At 44.3% G+C, this 20,000-nt stretch overlaps 2 protein-coding genes across 3 annotated transcripts; both read left to right on the forward strand.

Annotated features, from left to right (window-relative positions):
* The first annotated feature begins 556 nt into the window (after positions 1 to 556).
* LOC128403660 (cytochrome c oxidase subunit 5B, mitochondrial-like) lies at positions 557 to 944 on the forward strand. Its single transcript, XM_053368630.1, has one exon. It carries the CDS (start codon positions 557 to 559, stop codon positions 821 to 823), a length of 267 nt encoding a protein of 88 aa, XP_053224605.1. The 3' UTR covers positions 824 to 944.
* A 1,748-nt stretch (positions 945 to 2,692) lies between these two features.
* LOC128407921 (epididymal secretory protein 4-like) lies at positions 2,693 to 10,730 on the forward strand. 2 transcript variants are annotated; one of them, XM_053376942.1, is made up of 6 exons: positions 2,693 to 2,865; positions 3,654 to 3,787; positions 4,444 to 4,514; positions 7,289 to 7,378; positions 8,676 to 8,777; positions 10,468 to 10,730. In XM_053376942.1, the coding sequence occupies exons 1-6, from the start codon at positions 2,767 to 2,769 to the stop codon at positions 10,491 to 10,493; spliced, it is 522 nt and encodes a 173-aa protein (XP_053232917.1). In that variant the 5' UTR covers positions 2,693 to 2,766; the 3' UTR covers positions 10,494 to 10,730. The 2 variants fall into 2 exon arrangements, with proteins under 2 accessions (XP_053232917.1, XP_053232918.1); XM_053376943.1 differs by lacking the exon at positions 7,289 to 7,378.
* The last annotated feature ends 9,270 nt before the right edge of the window (positions 10,731 to 20,000 follow it).

Here is a 20,000-nt window from a genome sequence, read left to right on the forward strand (position 1 = left end):
GCAAACAAAGCCTCCCCCCCCCCGGGCATCTTAATACTTTCTGTATAGATTGTAACACTGTTCTAGATTTCTTGAGTCATCCCTTGTGCCATGAGTTTTAGGCTGCATTATTTTTGAATCGTTCGCTTTTATTTTGCCATCAATGAATTTTAATTTGCTTTATTCTGTGGTTGGAAAGCTGCCGGGAAAACATCCTGTTATGGGGCAACTTATAATTATACATAATGAAATATCAAAGTGCTTCATTTTGGGCTGGATGATGTTTGTGAAGTGTAAAGCCCCTCCTCCTCCCCATTACTCATTTGCAAAACTATCATGAAAGAAAATAATGAGTTTACAAAGTGTTAAGAATAGTCCAAGGAACAAAAGGAACAGTGCTGAGGCAAAAACATCCCCCTCACCTTCGATTTCCCCATACAATGGTGATAAGCTCCTGTTATGAGAATCTGGCTAAAGCAATGCCTAGGAAATGAAACTGACAGCGCAATCCTACATGTTTCTACTCAAAATAATAGCCTGCAGGTCTAGAGATCTGTGGGGTTTCCAGTCATTGAGGATGGAGCAGGCTACAGGAATGGAGAGGAAAACCATGAAAGCTTTAGAGAAGGGGCTGGATCCTTACAACATGCTACCACCCAAACAATATGCTGGAACAAAGGAAGACCCCAACATAGTCCCTTCAATTACAGACAAGAGGCTTGTGGGCTGCATCTGTGAAGAGGACAACAGCACTGTGATCTGGTTCTGGCTGCACAAGGGAAATCCCCAGCGCTGCCCCTCCTGTGGAGCCCATTACAAGTTGGTTGGCTACCAATTGCCCTGATTTGGCTTCAAAGCTTTGCTGAGCTCTCCATTTATGATTTCTGGATACAGGGCTGAGCTACGTAGATGTTTATGTCACGATGTATCACATTCCTTGAAACCTAATAAAGTCTTTGACTCATTGTGTGAAGAAAAAAAACGGAATGGGGATTTAGGGGCAGAGACAAGACCAGCACACACAGCCTACTCCTGTTGTGATTTCCAATTCAGATATAGCACCAAAACATGGCTCTTTTGAGCTTACTTGAAGGAAAGATGCTTCTGAATACAAGTTTTTGGAAACTGCAAGAGAGGAGAGTGCCATTGCACAGGTTATGCCTGTGTGCATCTCACAGGCATCTGGTTGGCCACTGTGAGAACAGGATGTGGGGGTAGTTGAACTCACCCATTGCTACAATGCCTTCTGTTCTGGATTCTTCCTTGATTTCATTCTTCAGCTCAAAATATACCTGAGTGTTTTGATCAGGGGGGACAATAGCACATCCCCAGTACTGAATTACTGAATAATTCTGTGGAGAAGTTTGCCCTTTTGGGGATTTCTAGCTTGCTGGACTCAGTGTTGTCTTTGATACACAGAGCGGCACCATCTCTGGTACATCCCACTCTTTCCTACAGAGTTTATATCCAGAAATAACTCTGTCCCACAGGTTCTGTGTTCCACCAGATTTCTGTTATGCTAACTATATCAATGCTCTCTTCACACAGATGCTACTTAACAGGCCTATTTTTTTTAAAGGGAGTTGGTTTATTTGTGGGGTGGGTAGAACAAGGTACATTGCAGCCCATTCCCTGAGCAACTAAGAGGAGTGGCCTTCAATGGCAGCCTATAGAGGAATAACATCACTACTTTTGATTTCCTCCCTTCCTACCTCTCACGTACAAAGATGTGGCTGGAGATTCATCTTGCCCAAGTGGCCATTTGGCATTTGATCAAAGCCTGTGGAGACTCCTTTGTGCTTCAGAAGAAGGGAACAAACATGCTTGTTCTCTTGGGATGTTGAGGGGGATGTTTTTGAAGGCTGGCACATTCCATTCCCGGGTGGGTGCAAAGATAACATGATCTCTGAGGCATTGCCTTCCTCCCCTCACCCAAGTTTGCCCAGAGCTTAAAGACTTACATCTGCCAACGTCCCTTGCCCCACAAAAGAGGTAGAAGGCTTTTCACAGAATGAACTGCTTAGGGTGGATTTCTCCCACAATACTAGATGACCATCTCCCCATCACTCATCAGATCTATTTTGGGAGCAGGGTGGGTGGCAAGGGATGATCTATATTTCCATTTTGGCACTGGGCTGGGTGTACTAGTTTCAACCCATGGTTAGGATAATTGTTCCGCACCTGCTGGTCTTCTGCACATTCCCCTACCTGTGGCAGTGCTGCCACCGGGGAAAGTATGGTGGGCCTGATCAGGTCCTTGAGGTGGCAGTTCCCACCACCAGCCCCTGGGATGTGTGGTCCAGTGATCTAATATCCTGGATAAGCTTAAGTATTTCATTCTGTGATAGGTCTTCTACTCCTTTTGCTGAAAAGACCACAAGTCATTAAGGGCTGGGCCAGCTTGTGGAGATGGGTGGGGTGGGAGGAGGAGATGCCATGGAGCACCTGTGATCTCTGTACTTGCCCAGGAAGGGAATGTGCCAGCCTTGAACACCCCCCTCAAGAACATCCCCCTCAACAACCCAAGAGAACAAGCATGTTTGTTCCCTTCTTCTGAAGCACAAAGGAGACTCCACCTAGTTCCACGCCACAAATAAACTAATGCCCTTCAAAAATAACCCTGTTGCTCCCACTCTGTTCTTCCCTTTTGCATAAGTTGGTGAGTGGGATGTGCTTTGAAGACATTTGGAGGCAGATATTTAAACTGGGCTGCTGCAACCCTGGACCATCATTCTCTCCCCCTGCACACGGTGTTCACGGTAAGAGCAGGAGAGAACCAGCTCCAGGATGATTGCTGTGCTGCTGCTGGTGTTTGGACTGACCCCTGCCAACATATTTCCTGTCAGTGCTGACATCCCTGTGTACCCGAATTTTGACCCCCAAAAGGTAAGACGTTTACAGATGGGACTTGCAACCTGTGGAAATGAGTGATGTTTCCCCTTTCCCCTCTGACCTTGCTTCTCTTAGGACTCTGGATAGGACATCTGAGCAGCTTTGCTCTTGAGTAAATAATAATAATAATAATAATAATAATAATAATAATATTTATACCCTGCCCACTCTGGCCAAGGACTGGGCTCAGAGCGGCTAACAACAAGAATATAAAACATTAATATAATATCAGGCAGGGAATAAAAATATTCTAAAATCAATGAGCTAGAGTAAATCCAATCAGATGGCAAAAGGCAAATTAGGGTTGTTGATCTTGAATGCTCACAGTAAAGGCCCTGTTGCTTTTGGGTCCCCCTTCTCCTCTCGCCCAGGCCCACAAACTTGGCTATCAGCAGATTAATGGCTGCCTGATTTTGATTTGTGCTTCTAGCTCTGGTAGGAAAATTACAGAGATGAGGTGGGTTGCTTTATATCAGGCACGCCCAACTCCCCAGAGACTGCAATGTACTCCCAGGATAAAATAACTGGCACTAATCTATGCATTGTCATTGGAGGGAGGAGTGTGTGGGGGTTTTGGGGGGCGGGTTGGCCAGAGTTGTTGAGCATTTTTTGGGGGGGGATGAGAAAAAATTCACAACAGAAAGTGCAGCACTGAAAATTGAACGCAGCGCTACAACCAACATTACTTTCGCAGTCAACCGACTGGACGTTGCTATTTTATATATTTAAACCTATCACCTTTCACTGCCCCCAAAATGTGAATCAAAATTCTTCTATTTTAGACTGTCGGGAAGTGGCACCCCATCGGGATGGCTTCCAAGTTGCCTGAGTTGCCTGAGTATGATCAGAAAATATCACCGATGGACCACACGGTGGAGGTTTCGAATGGAGATATGACACTCACCGCTAACTATATGTCGTTAGTACCTTACAACTGATACCTCTCCTCCCATCATGCATAGGCTGGGGATTGAACCGGGGTCCTTGTGCATGCAAAGCAGGTGCTCTGCCACTGAGCCACAGCCCTGATTTCCCCTGAAATCATTTTGAGATGCTTTGGAAAGGGCATAAAGTTTCTGGCACTGCCAGTCAGTGTAGACAATATTGAGCTGGATGGAGCAATGTCCAGATTTTGTACAGAGCTGCTGCTTAGGGAAGACCACATGTTTCCCATCCCCTATTGTCTCTTTTTTTTGGTCTTGTTTTATCTTAATATATCATAAAGAGCCACTTAGGTTGGGCATAGCGATATAAATAAAAAATTGCTGGAATGCCAATGGAGATATTGAGAAATACTGCGGAAACCTTTCCTGTAGCTATTGAGAGGGCCACTTAATAATGTTGAGGCCTCCAAAAAGGCCTGTTCATTTTGAAGGCATTGACAGCAACAGGGTGCTTTTCCTCTTGACACTCCGCCTATCCTTCCCTCTGGTAAAGTCTAAGGCATCTTACTGGTACTGTATTCTTCCATCAGTGGCTCTGACACCCTAAAAAATACAAGTAGAGGAGGCAAGGCAGGAAGCAGGCTGGGTATCTGGTTTTGAAGTGCTTTCATTTAGCTCTCTTTTCCAGGGATGGTGTCTGCAAACAATCAGCTCTTGTGTTAAAGCACACTGACAAACCTGGTGTATTCAATTTTCCTGGTAAGTACGATTGCCATGAGCCACCCTATTACCTGATGACAAAGTATGTTTTGTGATCGGAAGATCCAGATGCTGTGATTTGGGCAAATGTTCAAACATCTGTTCTTTTTCCCATTTATATTCTTCCTTTTGAGTGCAAAATCAAGTTATGAGGGGGAGAGCAATGCAATCACTCAGCCACCAATAAGGTTGTTTATTTTAGGAAATACATAACTTGCCTAGAAAAAGGTTACTAGGTCTAGCCAGTGCTTTTTTCTGGGGGGATACAGGGGTACACATACCCTTAAACATTTTGTTTAAGTTTGGCCTCACTGAGGGGGGCAGTATTTCAATATGAGTAGGAATATGAGAGAACCCCTAAACTTTTTTTTTTAAAGAAAGCACTGGGTCTCACGAAACCTAAGTAGCCTAGAGAAAACAAAGGCAGCTATGCTTGCTCCATAGTTCTTTCGGAAGATCGTTCCAAGCTGACCTCTCATCTTGAGATTCAAGAGAGAAGTGAGAGGAGGAGGAGGAGGTTGTAAAGAGGATGCAGCATAAGACTATCAGTCTAAATAACAAAGAGATAGGAAGGGCAAATGAGGAGTTAAAGGTACGTAACAGTCTGGTTATGTGGAAGTCCTTTGCCCATCTTTACCTCATGCAAACCCTTCTTTTGCAAGCTGATTTTCCCTCAGTTCAAACAAAACATATAAATATTTTTAAATCTCCATCTGCGTTTTGTGATCTGAGAGCAAAAGAGCAGTATATGAAGGTTGGTAAAAGAGACATCACAGTACAGTGGTACCTCGGGTTAAGAATTTAATTCGTTCGGGAGGTCTGTTCTTAACCTTAAACTGTTCTTAACCTGAGGTACCACCTTAGCTAATGAGGTCTCCTGCTCCCGCTGCACCGCTGCCACGTGATTTCTGTTCTCATCCTGAAGCAAAGTTCTTGACCCGATGTACTATTTCTGGGTTAGTGGAGTCTGTAACCTGAAGCGTCTGTAACCTGAGGTACCGCTGTAACAGGAAACTGCCAAAAACTATTTGTCCGTTTGCCTGAGTTTGACCCACTCAGACTGACGGTGGCTCTTTCCATCCCAGTGTCAGAAGTCTCTTTCCATCCCAGTGACAGGATCCTTTTAAGTTGCACAACATCAGGAATTGAACCAGGGACATTCCACATGCAAAGGAAGTGATTTACCCCTGAGTTATGGTTCATGGCAGATGGTTAAACCAATGCCTCCACTTCCCTACTTAGGAGGATATGATTTGCCTTGTTGCCATCCAAAATTAATCTTGGGCTTTTCAAAATGGAAGACTCCTGCTTTCTCTTTTGATCTCCCCTCTGCTTAACCAGGAGGAACTTGAGTGTTTCACTCAAGGTTGCACAAGGGACTTCTGGGTTACAGCTGGGATCTATGTTCTCAGACCTGGGGAGCAGTCTTTTCTTCTTGATCACAGAATCCCCGGCAGCCAGACAACTGATCTGTATAGTACTGGGAAGGGACTCTGTCACCCTACAATCTTTATCTTGCAACCGATCCTTTAAGCTGCCCTCATATATATCATCATATATATCATGCCCTCATATATATCATCCCAGTCTGATTGGTTTTTTGGGTGGGTGGGTGGGTAAATTAATCATTATTTTGGTAATATTGTGCTCGATGAAGAGTGCTGGAGAACTTAAAAGTTGGCCAGTCTTTCCTGACACTAGGATTGGCTGAAATAAATGTGATGCTCACCTAGAGGGTTTTATTATTTTTGAAATGGACCAACACAGCTAGTTTTTGCTTTTCTAGTGAGGTTCTCCAAAGCCCTTGGGATGCCGCAGGAAAAGTTCTAGTTTAACAGAGCCAGGCAAACAACAACAACAACAACAACAATTTTGTTACTTATATCCCATCCATCTGACCGGGTTACCCCAGCCACTGTGGGCGGCTCTCAACAAAGTTAAGGAGGAGCAGAAGGGGTGGTGAGTTCTCACCGTCTGGAGCCTCTCTGCAACCTGCTTGCTCTGCTACTCTCCAAACAGGGTCTAAGGTCCCCCCTCCTCCCTGCCACATACAGTGGTAACTCTAGTTGTGGACACAATATGTTCCGGGGTGCCATTTGCACCCCAAAAAGTCCACAACTAGAGCGCTGCTTCTGCGCAAGCATGGAGTGCACACGGCCATTCTGTGCATGTGTGAAGCGTGCAGAATGCATCTGCAACATGAAGCGAACGCAACTAGAGGTATGACTGTATTGAGAAACAGGCGGGGGGCGTCCTTCCTCAAAGCAAGGCCTTCTGGGGAAGGGGTTGAGAGAGTGTCCACATAATCATACATTTCCTATGGTAACTAGTCAACATTTACATTTAACTTTAGATTTTCAGCGTAGTACTTGCAGCCTTGGCCACACAAACACCTTCCTTTTAAGAAGGACGCCCTTTTCTCTGACTGAAGAGCTGGAGGAGTCTGCCATGCCTAACACCATGGCTAAAAGAGGGGGAAAATAAGACAGGGAGCAAGATGAAATGTGTGGGGGTGAAGGAATGGTGGTTCCCACTGCCTGCTTTAGGGAGGGCAATCTGTGGCAGTGGACCTGGGCAGGACACTTATTAAGTCATGGAGATTCACCTCCCTTAAAATTCGGAAGACATATTAATGAGGGGGTGGTGGGAGAAAGAATGAATAATTAAGGTGACTAAGAGTGGCTGATCCCCATTTGCCTGCCCCCCCCCACTAACATCCAAGAAATGAGGAACCCACTTCCTTCAGTTGATATCTTGTGTTGTTTCCTGTATAGATGGTATTGCCCACATGATGGATATTGATTATGGAAAGTATGTCATTTTGCACAAGAAGAAATTAGACCACGAAGCTATATATCTGACTGGTATGTGTTATGGCAATGGATTTTATTTTTTTTATTAAATACAGCTCTTCACCCATAGATCTCAGAGCAGTTCACAACATAAAACAAACAAACCAATAACCCTCCCTCCACCCTGTGGCATATTTGTGGTTCAGCAAAAAGGATGCTAGTTAGTTAGTTAGTGTTGCTGTTTTTCAACTCACTCTTCAGCCACAAAGAAGTTACAAATCTCTCTCTCTCTCTCTCTCTCTCTCTCTCTCTCTCTCTCTCTCTCTCACACACACACACACACACACACACAGGCCCTAAAAGTCAAAAAAGGAGAATGGATTGGGAGGAGACAAAAGAAGCAAGCTCAGTTTCAAGTTCTGAGTTTCAAGTTTTTCTATTGACCAGTCAGAGCAGGAAAAGTTCAAAGGAAGGAGGCAGAGCCAGTGCTGCTCCTCACTCTGCTGTGCTGAAGGAGCTGGCCCTGCCCTGCCTTTTCCTCCTGTAGTACAGTTTGGTGGCTGGTGGAAGGTTTTGCCTAAAACATCTGGACGGATACCCTAAGTTTATGGAAGGATACCCTAAGTTCTGTTCAATCCAATTACGGCTCTAGTTAACATACAAAAATAGAATACAAAATTATTGAATATCTTTATCTATACTTATCTGGCTAATTTCTACCCCCCTTTTTTTCCCTGTCAACAGTCACCTATACTGTACAGAGTTAAAAAGAAGGAGGAAAACCTATTTAAAATCTTGACTACAATAATCTTCTAGAATAAAAAGTGGCTAATGGAATAATCAGCCCTTCCCGGGATGAAGGAATATATTTTTTGGAAAAGGGGGTTGAACCCTAAAGAACGGCCACTTTAGCACTTCACATGAAGATAAATGGTGTCCCCAAAATAAAAGGAAACAGGGGGCTGCAATATTAACAATGATCCAGCAGAAAGAGCAGCTACCATAAAGCCTCCCACTAGCAAATAGGGACAGTCAGCACCTGTGTAGGCTTTCAGTTCCTTTAGATCAGGCATGGCCAAACATGGCCCTCCAGATGTTTTGGGACTACAACTCCCATCATCCCTAGCTAGCAGGACCAGTGGTCATGGATGATGGGAACTGTAGCCCCAAAACCTCTAGAGAGCCAAGTTTGGCCAGGCCTCCTTAGATCCTCTTCTCTGGTTTCATGGGGGTTCTGTTCCTGACTGTCTAATGGACAATCCAGAGAAGATGGCAAGAATAAGAGACTTAGGGTGCTCTATAGACATAAAACAGATATTTCAGCCTTCCTGAGAACAACAATTTACTCAACCTTTGCTTGTGTTTAAAGCTAGGGGATCGGAAGTGGGAGATGACATCAAAGAAAAATTCAAGAAATTAGTTTTGGAGCAAAACTTTCCTGAGGCCCACATCAAATACTTTGGGAACGTCGGTAAGGCAACCTGATCTCTATTTTTTTATTGTAGGTGTGTATGAATGTCTCTGTGTGAAACAGAATCTGAGGAGCTATATTTAGTCTCAGAGAGATTCACAAATCTGGATCTCAACTACAGTTTGAGTACAGTGGTACCTCGTTTGCTGAATGCTTCAGAAGTTGAACATTTTGGTTTTCGCCGGAAACCTGGAAATAAATGCTTCCGATTTGAATGCACCTCGGAAGTCGAACGGCTACTGAAGCTCATTTCTCAATTGTCTCAATTGAATTTGCCGACTGCCCATTGCGCCTTGGTTGTCGAAAGTTTCAGAAGTCGAATGGTCTTCTGGAACAGATTACGTTCGATAACCAAGGTACCACTGTAGTTAAATCACTGAAATTAACTGAGGTCTGATTTCCATGCTTAATCATAATTAAAGCACCCGAAGCTATCAGGAATTGAGTGGGGGGTTGATTTGCTAATGGCAGCAGACAATTTGGACCTAGCTGTGGGAATGGATAGGAAGGAGTTTGTTCTACATCCCTCAGCTGGGGTGGTGTGTGTGGTGGGACTCCAGCAATTCTGGCTCCTGGGCAGGGTCTGGCTAGAGACCAGCTGAGGGACGCAGGTGGCGCTGTGGTCTAAACCGCTGAGCCTCTTGGGCTTGCCAATCAGAAGGCAGGCAGTTCGAATACCTGCAATGGGCTGAGCTCCAGCTGTTCTGTCCGAGCTCCTGGCAATCTAGCATTTCAAAGAGATAAATAATTACCTGACATTCAGAAGACATCTTAAGGCCTGAAGCAAGATGAGCACCACAACCCCACAGTCACCTTTGACTGGATTTAACTGTCCAGGGGTCCTTTACCCTTACCTTTCTACCTAGTTCCCAGCTCTAGATGATGGCCTGGTTAGGACTAGCAACTCTGTCTTTGGCTGCCTTATGGGGCTCAGATTCCAGTTAATTAGAATTAAAGTAGCTTCAGTCCCAGCTGCAAGGAGGCAGCTTCCACTTGGCTGGAGACTGGAAAAAAACCCAGCCAAAAGTTACACATGGGATGCTGGCCTAGGTGGCTATCGTATTTGAAGGTTCATATTCCCCCAAAGACCTTAGTGAGGACCCGTCCTTCCTGGCCACATATCAAAACCTTTTCTTGCTGCTGTCAGTATACTTGGCTGCTTCTGCTCTTTGGATTTTACACCTCTGTGTTGTTTATTTTATCAGCCCTTCTTTCATTGGCATAAATTTTTATATGCTCTGTTTCCCACCCCCAAAATTTTTGCATTTCTTAACTGTGTTGAGTGGCTCAGTTTTGAACTAGAATGGTGAGATACACATGTTCCTCACAGTGGCTGACCCATTGAGGCAAATAGGACACGGTCCCACCAGCCTTAGTCTGCCTCTAGGGAGTCTTCACATGCCCACCTTCTTACTGACCACCAGCCAAGGAGTGGATCTCCTTGAGAGCTTCCTCCTTCATCTCAGTGTTGCCCCTGTAGAGCTCAGTAGGCGGGGGCCTCTCATTGGCTGTGGTTGCAGCTGTCATTTGCTCTGGCTCCATCTGCTGTTGGCCTCCCTGCCTCCCATGCCACCAATCCCAATGGGCATCATCTGCCACTGATTCCAAATAAAGAGATACATATGAGTTGCTCACATTTTCTTCCTCCTTACCACTTTCCCTGACACTCTTCTCTTCCTTTCTCCCACAGAACAATGCACTCCAGCAGCAGCTTAATAGCCAGATATGGCATTTCTCCATATATATTTGCAGCATTGGTTAATAATCAGAAACACCCAATAATCATTACGCTTTCTGGATGGTGGAGATGATGATGACTACGGATCAATGCCTCTGTCCACTCACCACATTTCTGGCTTGTAGAAATTGATGCAATTAGAACAGCAACATCTTTGGGTTCCTCCCTCTCCTGAAACTATTTTAGAAATAAATACATTGCTTAGATCTTGCAAACTTTGTCAGAAGCATTATTGGAAGGCAAAATGGTAGAAGATAAACATATATGAACCTATCAAGCAGCCAAAGCACCTGCCCAGTGAGTGCTCAGCTGTAGAGGTTCCCAATATGGTTCTCCAACTTTGGCCATCCATGCCCATTGGCCAGGCTGGCTGGGACTGATAGTACTGATGGATGGAGTTCAACAACCTATGAAGCTCACCATGTTGGCCACCCCTTGTCTACTCTGCATTGGGAATAGCTCTCCAGAATCTTGGAATGAGAAAGGCTTTGCCCTTTAATTGTCAATGTTCCACCCATTCTGAAAAGCCTTGGAATGAGAAATGTGGAAAGGGGAATGTGAGAAGGGTGAGAGAATATAATTGAGAGGCTGGTTGTAATTCAGAAAAGACTGATGGAGAAAGGTGAGAAGAGAAACTGAGAGGGACAAAATAGCAGGGCAGAGAAGAAAAAGGGGAAGAGGAAATATAATAATAAAAGAATAATGTAATGCACAACTGCCTAAGGCCTGGGCAAATATAGGTGTTTCAACCCCAATTCCTCTGGAGAGAGAATGTTTTGGCAAATGACATAGCCAATTGCCTGTGTTGTAACCCTCCATACCTGACTGGCTGCAGAAGCATTGCAATTAAATAATTTAAAGTGGATTGGTTACATTTTACTATGAATGCCAATGTCACCATTCCTTTCATTTGGTGCAGGGATTTTATTCTATGTAGAAACAGGAGTCAGCTTTTGCACCTACATATAAAAACACACCACTTTTATTTGTTCTCCAAAACATGGAGGGGAGGAAAAAGAAAAAGTGGGACATTATCCTTCAAAATTCACACTGCTCTGAATTTTGCAATGCAGTTCTCTAGCCAAGCAACGTATATAGAAATGCATATATATTGGACGAAAGAGTGCAGAAAATGCATATCTTCATGAAAATAGCATGCAAAAATACACTATATAGGGGAAGTTCCTTGTAAAATTGTGTATATTGAGGGAAATTGTGTTTACAAGCTCAAATTACCGTATTTTTCGCTCTATAAGACGCACCAGACCATAAGACACACCTAGTTTTTGGAGGAGGAAAACAAGAAAAAAAATATTCTGAATCTCAGAAGCCAGAACAGCAAGAGGGATCGCTGCGCAGTGAAAGCAGCAATCCCTCTTGCTGTTCTTGCTTCTGTGATAGCTGCGCAGCCTGCATTCGCTCCATAAGACGCACACACATTTCCCCTTACTTTTTAGGAGGGAAAAAGTGAGTCTTATAGAGCAAAAAATACAGTACTCCCTTCAGTTGCTGCTGATAAAACTCAAGTTCCACCTTCATCAAGGATAACTGAAATCGCATGTGACCTAAACCATTTTATCTTGGTTTCAGGTGAGATGTTCTTGTCTCAAGTTTCCACAGTCTATCAAGTTTGGCAAATGTTCCTACTGCAAAGCCACATCTCCTGTACATGCCTGCTTTGGCTTTTCCATCTTTTTCTTATGTTGGCTTTAAGGTAAATGAAAGACTAGACTTGTTTCAGTTCCGCTTTTGAAACATATTTCTTGTTGAGCCTAACTTTCCCAATGCTTTCCTCCTCCTTTTTTCCAATTGATTCTCATAAGGGTTGTGAAATGTCAATAAAATAGAAAGAAGAAAACACTACACAACATGAATGAAAGCAATCAACCATAAGGACTATGACACATTAATGAAATAATGATAATACAGACTCTCAGCACAGGGTGCTTTTGCAGCTGACAGCTCTGCCCCTCCCTCCCTGCATAATGATGTTTTCGCTAGTAAGAACCCTGAGGGTTTGGGCTTAGTTTCACAATGCATAATTATTTTTAAAGTTTCATCTAGCTGATATCAAACACATTTTAAAAAGCCTTGCCTCTTCCAGAAAGAGAGTGACACACATGTCAGGAACAGGAAGAGGAAGGAGAGAGCAGAGCTGTAGAAAAGGGACTGACAACAACTTGTCATTTTTATTGTAAATCAGATGTTGTTGAACTACCTCTGGTTTGCAGCCACCGCGAGATGGAGTCAAACAACATAGAGAGGGCCACAAGTTAGCCACTCTTGTTGTAAATGTCCAGTTCTTTGTCACAGCTGATAGCAGTAAGGAAATGGTGGTAGCCAGCTTAACTGATGGGTTAAAACAGGGGTAGGCAACCTAAGGCCCATGGCCCAGATGCGGCCCAATCGCCTTCTCAATCCAGCCCACGGACGGTCCGGAAATCAGCGTGTTTTTACATGAGTAGAATGTGTCCTTTTATTTAAGATGCATCTCTGGGTTATTTGTGGGGCTTGCCTGGTGTTTTTACATGAGTAGAACGTGTGATTTCATTTAAAATGCATCTCTTGGTTATTTGTGGGGCATAGGCATTCGTTCATATTTTTTTTCAAAATATAGTCCAGCCCCCCACAAGGTCTGAGGGATGGTGGACCAGCTCACGGCTGAAAAAGGTTGCTGACCCCTGGGTTAAAAGAAGGAGGAGAATGCTTATAGAAGAGGGGGGAAGCCATGGGAAGGGATTCAGCTTTGTGCTGAGGTTATTGTTTTGTCTTCTTGACTTGCTAGACAACATGACCCCTCCTCTCCTCCCTCCTGCACATTGTCCCCAGAGGTTCTTCTGACCCGTTTCAGCCTGACCAATTTCAGGGGGCATACTGGGGAGAGGACAGGGGAAAGCTCCTTTGCAAAAGCAGAAGTCCATGCACAGATTTTTCCACTGATGGAACTAATTAGTCAAATCCTGCCCAGGGAATCCCTGCATCGGGTAAAGACAGATGAAAATTGAATGGCATAGACCTCTTTTCTCTAGTTGTCAGATTGATCTGGATGTGGGGAAACTGCTATGCCTCTTAAACAGGTGATAAGAATCCGTGGAGTCTTAAAGGGCTGGTTTCCGCCCCTCCCCCGTTAGTGTCCCTTTCTTGCTTCTGTCTTATTTTATAGTTGCCCTTGGAATCTCCAGTTTATCCTTCTACAGTGGTACCTCAGGTTACATACGCTTCAGGTTACAGACGCTTCAGGTTACAAACTCCGCTAACCCGGAAATAGTGCTTCAGGTTAAGAACTTTGCTTCAGGATGAGAACAGAAATTGTGCTCCGGCGGCGTGGCAGCAGCAGGAGGCCCCATTAGCTAAGTGGTGCTTCAGGTTAAGAACGGTTTCAGGTTAAGAACGGACCTCCAGAACTAATTAAGTGCTTAACCCGAGGTACCACTGTATTACACATCATGTGCTTGGTGGTGCTAAAGAATCTCCCTCCAAACTGGCAAATGTGAAATGTGAAAAATTTGCAAAGTGGCTTAGGCATGTATGTTTTCTCAGAAGTGTTAATGGGGCTTACTGCTAGGCCACAGGATGGTAGCCTAGGCTTTGGTTTTGGAAAAGCACGGCTTTTGTGTCTTTACCAGCTGTGTGGCAGGCAGAAATTCAACAGGTTAGTACGGAAATGCAATCATTTGAAAACCTTCACCCATTCACATTCTGTTTGTCAGACATTTTATTATATGTGTGGCCACTGATTTATTTGGGGGGCCCTCCAGTCCACCTACAAAAGAGACAAATCTGCATATGACGCATGACATACGCAAATTGTATGCACATCTATGGTCTCTTTTGTGTGTGGGTCAGAGGGTCCAGTCAACATATATTGGACATATACTGGATCCAGAAAATCCTGTTGGAACCCCTGAGGATGGAGGAAGAGATATAAAAAGTTCTATTTGCATATAGAATTCTACGCAAAATCACATTTTGCTTTGCTGGGTGAGGTTCAGATTAGCAAAGGGCTCCTTCTCCACAGTAGTGCATTCAGAGTAAAGGCAGGTCTGCAATAAGCCAGTGTTTGCTTTAATAACCCGCTTCAGGGAAAATTCTCGCCTATCGTGCATGTAATTGCACACAGTTCCTGTTTGAACAAAGAGGAAGGGTGCTTATGATGTGCACGCAGCCCTTGACACATGCTATGGAAATTTGCCAAATCATGCTCCAAATTTTCTGTGTATAATGCTTTCCTTTTGATATGTATGGTAACAACAGAGCAAGCAAACACACATGGATGTACCTAACAGAAGGTGGCACACTGTGGAAAATGAAACCATACATCTAAATATAGGAGAAGAAAATCAACAGCTGTGGTTTTACGTTAAATTTTACACACACACTGGCTATGAAACAGTAAAATGACACAAAACATAATATATAAAAACAAGCAAATGATTTGCAGGCACAGGGGGATCTTACAGGAATGCCTACAATGGTAATAAAAGACTTAGAAAGATCTTACATGAATACAATACCTACAATAATTAATAAATTTTTATGTTTTGTCTGAGCCTTTCCAACCACAAAAGAGTCTGAAGAAGCGAGCATTAATCAGGCTATTGGATTTGGCCTCACTTGGCAACTAAAGCTGTAACCAAGTAATTCTTAATCCTTTACACATTATTCCCCCAGTCAGAGCAAACACACAACACACACCATCCCTTCAACCTGAATTTATTAACTCTGGTTTAAATGAAATCTGGGGGTCAGTTTTGTGTGTTTGCATACAAGCACAGCTAACACAACCTATGAAGGCAGCAATGTAGTGGTACCTATCTTTCAGTCTTCTACAGAGGAGGAGTGGGGAACCTGAGGCCCTCCAGATGTTTTTGGACTATAGCTCCTATCGTTCCTGATGTCTGGCCATGCTAGCTGGGGCTGGTAGGAGTTGGAGCCCACAGCTGGAGGGCCATAGGTTCCACATCACAGTTGTATTTTCTAGATTTGTCCCAGATATTTTGAAGCACTGTGCTGTTTTTCCTGGGCCTCTGTGTATGGACCGACATGTTGACTGATTCTATTTTACCACCACATTCCGTACCCCTGCCCTAGAGATCTGGAGAGCAGCAGCTGGAGTAAAGACCCAGGAGAAGCTGGTGCACAAAAATGTCACAAAAACATCACAAAAAGAGGTGGGACAGGGCGGGAGTGGAACAGGGTGTTTGCAGGTTTTTTCAAGGGTGTTTCAAACATGCTTAAATGTGTGGTGCCTCAGAATGTAACCCCCACATAAATGGGGAGTTGCCTCATTTATAGCAAGCACTTAATAATGGTAATCAAGAATTAGGCAAAATGTCAATTTAGCTCAGCAGCACCCCATTTCTGACTGATTGTAGCCTTTATCAGGTACAAGTTATATGCTGGAAATACACACCCTTCTACCAAGGGGGAAAAGAAAAAACCTGCCACGGGCAAGGAGCTTTCCCTGACACGATACTTAAAGCAGCAGGGGGTGGGGGGGGAGGAGGAATGAATAGTTGAAAGAACACTCTGAGGCTCAGTCTCAAGGTGAGAGAGGCTCTGAATTTCAAAGGCTGCGGAAGCCAAGGGAGTGTAAAGCGAGAAGCTGTCCAACCAAAGGTGCACTTCAAATGTGACATTTAGAGACACAATCTTCCCCATTCCCAGCAGGTGAGCAGGAGCACACACACACGCACACGCACACACACACACACACAGAGAGAGAGAGAAAGAGAGAGAGAGAGAGAGAGAGAGAGAGACAGACAGACAGACAGACAGACAGACATGGATAGTTCACAGTCTTAAGATTCTTATCCTGATTCTATTACAGTCAATATACTGAAACCATAAATAAGCTGGGAAATGTTGCTTCCCCATCTTTTATCATGAAGAAAGGCTGTCAAGCTCAGCTTTTTCCTCTTATGTTTTATGGCAGGATATGAAGCATACGTTTCCCACATCCTCCAAAGTGTGTAGTCACATTTCTGCCTTAACTGGATTTATAGATTAGGAGGGGATAATTCTGTACCGGAGGTGGGAAATCTCCCCCCCCCCCCAACCAACTCTGGGACTAGTGAGGTGGGGCTGTGTACTAACACTGTGAAGGAGGAAGTTCCCAATTCCAGTATGGCTTCTTAGTACTAGGTAGCCATTATCTTTCAGCCTCAACTTCCCTGCCCCCCCCCCCTCGTGGCAATCTCTAAGGTTTGGATTATAACATTGATCTAATTTAGAAAGCTGTTGTAAGGATTACTGAGGAATATATATGAAGTGTTTTGAACAATTAGCCTGAGTCAGGGATAAGTGAATCTGTCACTTTTGGTTCCTCTCTGTTTCTCATTTTTCCAGTATTCAGTTCTCAACATTTCCACATCAGGAAGCTAACTTTTCATCCGTGCTCTTTGAGCTTCTCCTCGTTCTGGGAAAGTGGGGTTGTGGGGAGAGCTTGTTGCAGTGTGAGGGGAGACTCTCATGCTTCTTCACCAATCGGACTCATCTCTGCCTCTTGGCCCCTCCTCTCTCCCAATTTGGCTTCTGCCTCTGATTCTGGACTTCCGTCTGCCACAGACTCCCCTCGCTCACTAAATCCTGTTCCCTCTTTAGCTTCTGAAGCCTCCTCCCAGTCTTCTCCCTCTTCTTCCTCTGACCACCAATCCCCAGGCTCTGAGCCTTCATTCCTTGAGGGATCCCTTGGTTCCTTCCACCATTCCTCTGCATTCAACCTGTCTGTGGCATCCTCCAGTCAGAGCCGACAGTACTGGGTTAGATGAACAAATAATCTGACCTGATTTGAGGCCGCTTCCAATGTTCCTCCTGCAGCTGATGTGCACGGGAAGTACCAATCACACTTTGGAGAGGAACTGATTTGATGTACTCTCTCATCCCTTCTTCTGCAAAGCTGACAGTGCTTGGCAGCTTTTTATGTGGAGTAGCATATATGCTGCATTTTGTTGCTGTGCATTAGTCTGGGCTAAGCCACTGGGATTTTTAATTGCTTAGTCCCACACACTGATATGTTTTCAAATGAATGTTTGGCCTTGTGACATGCACCACATTCGGATCCATACACTCTTTAAAGGTTATTGAGCAGAACCATAAATCTCATCAAATTCCTGGAGGTCCATTAACCCCAATTTCTAAGTAGTATTGCTGCCTGTTGTGGTGGGCATAATGAATGGAAATGAGGTTGCTAGTGCTGGAGGTGATGCTGTACTAGAAAGCTCATATAAAACCCTGACAAAGTCAACGTGCTCTTCAAGAATAACTTCCCAGCCAATCTATTGTGATAGGCCCTTTGTCATACGCAACATGATCTTTTAGCTGAATCAAAGGCTCTGGGAGAGAAAGTTAGTTTACATTGCTGCAGTATTTCCCTCCCCTCAAAATGAAATGCCTATTAAACTATGTTACTAAATCAAGTTGAGGTTAGAAATGAATAAAATGTAGGCTGTTTCTAAGGGATGTATAAAATACATGTCAGAGTCTGAAAGCTTGCATAACTCAGGCAGGAATTTTTGAATGAAGTTATTTAATTACGTTGGGAACCTGACCAGGCAAACACAGAGTGATTCATTTCCTTTTAACTAAGCAAAAGGTGCTTGGAGGGGATTAAAGATGCATGTAAATTGTAGAAATGGCACCAAGCATTAATAATAAAAATGAACTAACTGTATTGAAGTATATTCATTCTGCAATTATCTGAGAAAACAGCACCCAAACTGAGGCTGCTCCAATACAAATTTACTTTCTTGAAAGCACAATGTTATGATCTGTGGGATGCTGTCTATGGACTGCTTCATGTTTTATATATTATTCATAAACAAATGAAAAGTGCATACACTGATATATGAAGAGTGGGGAAGCCTCTCTTTGTTTTGCAGCATATGTCCATATTGGGGAGTTGCTACACATTTTCTTTATACCAGTAGCCAGGTTGGCAAATAATTCCAAGCCATGGTTTATTAAACTGTGACTTAGCATTATGTATGAGCCCTGTCTAGTGACTTGACTATGGTTTGTTTTCTGCTAACAAACCATGATCTGAAGCCATGGTTTGCTGTTGGCTTATGAACCTTGGTGTGATGGCCTGGGAATCCAATTCAGAGGCTGAACCGGAGGAATCCCAGCCTGCACAGGAGTCCCCGCCTCCAGGGCCGGCTGAACTGGGGCAGGGCCTTGATTCTGAAGCGCCTGCACCTGTGCCGGATCCTCAGGAGCAGGCACCAGGTGAATCCACTCTGGCTCCGGAGGTGGTTGAGGACTCAGTGCCTACAGGTGAGTCTCCCCCTGGGTCCAGTAACCCTTCAGCCTCTCCTGAACTGCAGAGGCTCAGGGCAGAGAGGCGAAGGGAACTGGTTTCTCCCAGGAGGAGTGCTCGCCTTAAGGCCAGGAGAGGTGGGTCTCCTGGGGGCCGGGCCGCCCCTGGCCTCAGAGAAGATAAAGGCCAGTCAACCCGGTCCCAGGTTGCGGGAGCAACGTCATTGATGAGCTGTTTCGGCCAGCATCCAGTCCTGTTCCCCCAGAGTTCCTGTCCTTGCCAGGCTTCTCGCTGTGGACCCCGCTTCGCCCGAGGAGGACTGTCTGCCGACCCTCAACTCAGGTCCCGGATCTCGCCCCACGGTAACCTCCCCCCTGGACCAGCACACTTGGTTTGTTTTAACTATGGCTTGGTGTTATGTGCAAACCAATATCGTTTCTTAACCATGGTTTGGCCACTGCACCCAAGATGCTCACATAGTTGCAAAGGCATGAGGCAAGAGCAGTTAAGGGAAAACCCAAACTTTGGAAAAACAAGCCAGAGTTTTATTGTCTATTGTGATTAGTTGAGGTTAGCTCGTGATTTGTTAAATTTGTTAAATGGTGGGATACCTGTGGCCCTCCAGAGTTGCTGGTCTACAACTCTAGCATCCCTGATCACTGGCCATCCTGGCTAGGATTGATGAAAGTTGTATTCCAACAGCATCTGGAGGGCACCAGGTTCCTCACCACTGGTTTAAGCAAACCATGTTTAGCATTGTTTGCGAATGAGGTCATATTTTCAAAAAATAAAGCTGAGTAGAAAATGTGTTTGGTTTTTTCAGGCAGTTGATGAGACAACTACAAAACAGGGGATACCCCAAAGAAGTCTGAAGCAAGCCATGGGTAAAGCCAAAAGATGGAAAAGTTAAAAAGAAAAGAAAAGTGAGATTAGGACAGTGGTTTCACTCACATTGGATGGATATAATAGGCATATCTAGCTGGTATTGAAACATTGGCATTGCTATCAGGAGTCCGTAGGCATAAGGAAGAGCTCCTTTTTATGTTTAAGTGTGCCTCTTATTTGAAATATTTCTTTAAACTACTGTGTAACAGTTCAGTACCAGATATGGGTTTATTTAAAAAGAGGAAGCTTAGAACATATTTCACCTTATACCAACTCAGATAATTTTTCCATGTAGCTCGGTATTGTGTGCTGATTTTCCCTGAAACCATTACAGTGGATTTAT

The sequence above is a fragment of the Podarcis raffonei genome, chromosome 2 (assembly GCF_027172205.1).
Source record: "Podarcis raffonei isolate rPodRaf1 chromosome 2, rPodRaf1.pri, whole genome shotgun sequence".
Lineage (NCBI taxonomy): Eukaryota > Metazoa > Chordata > Lepidosauria > Squamata > Lacertidae > Podarcis > Podarcis raffonei.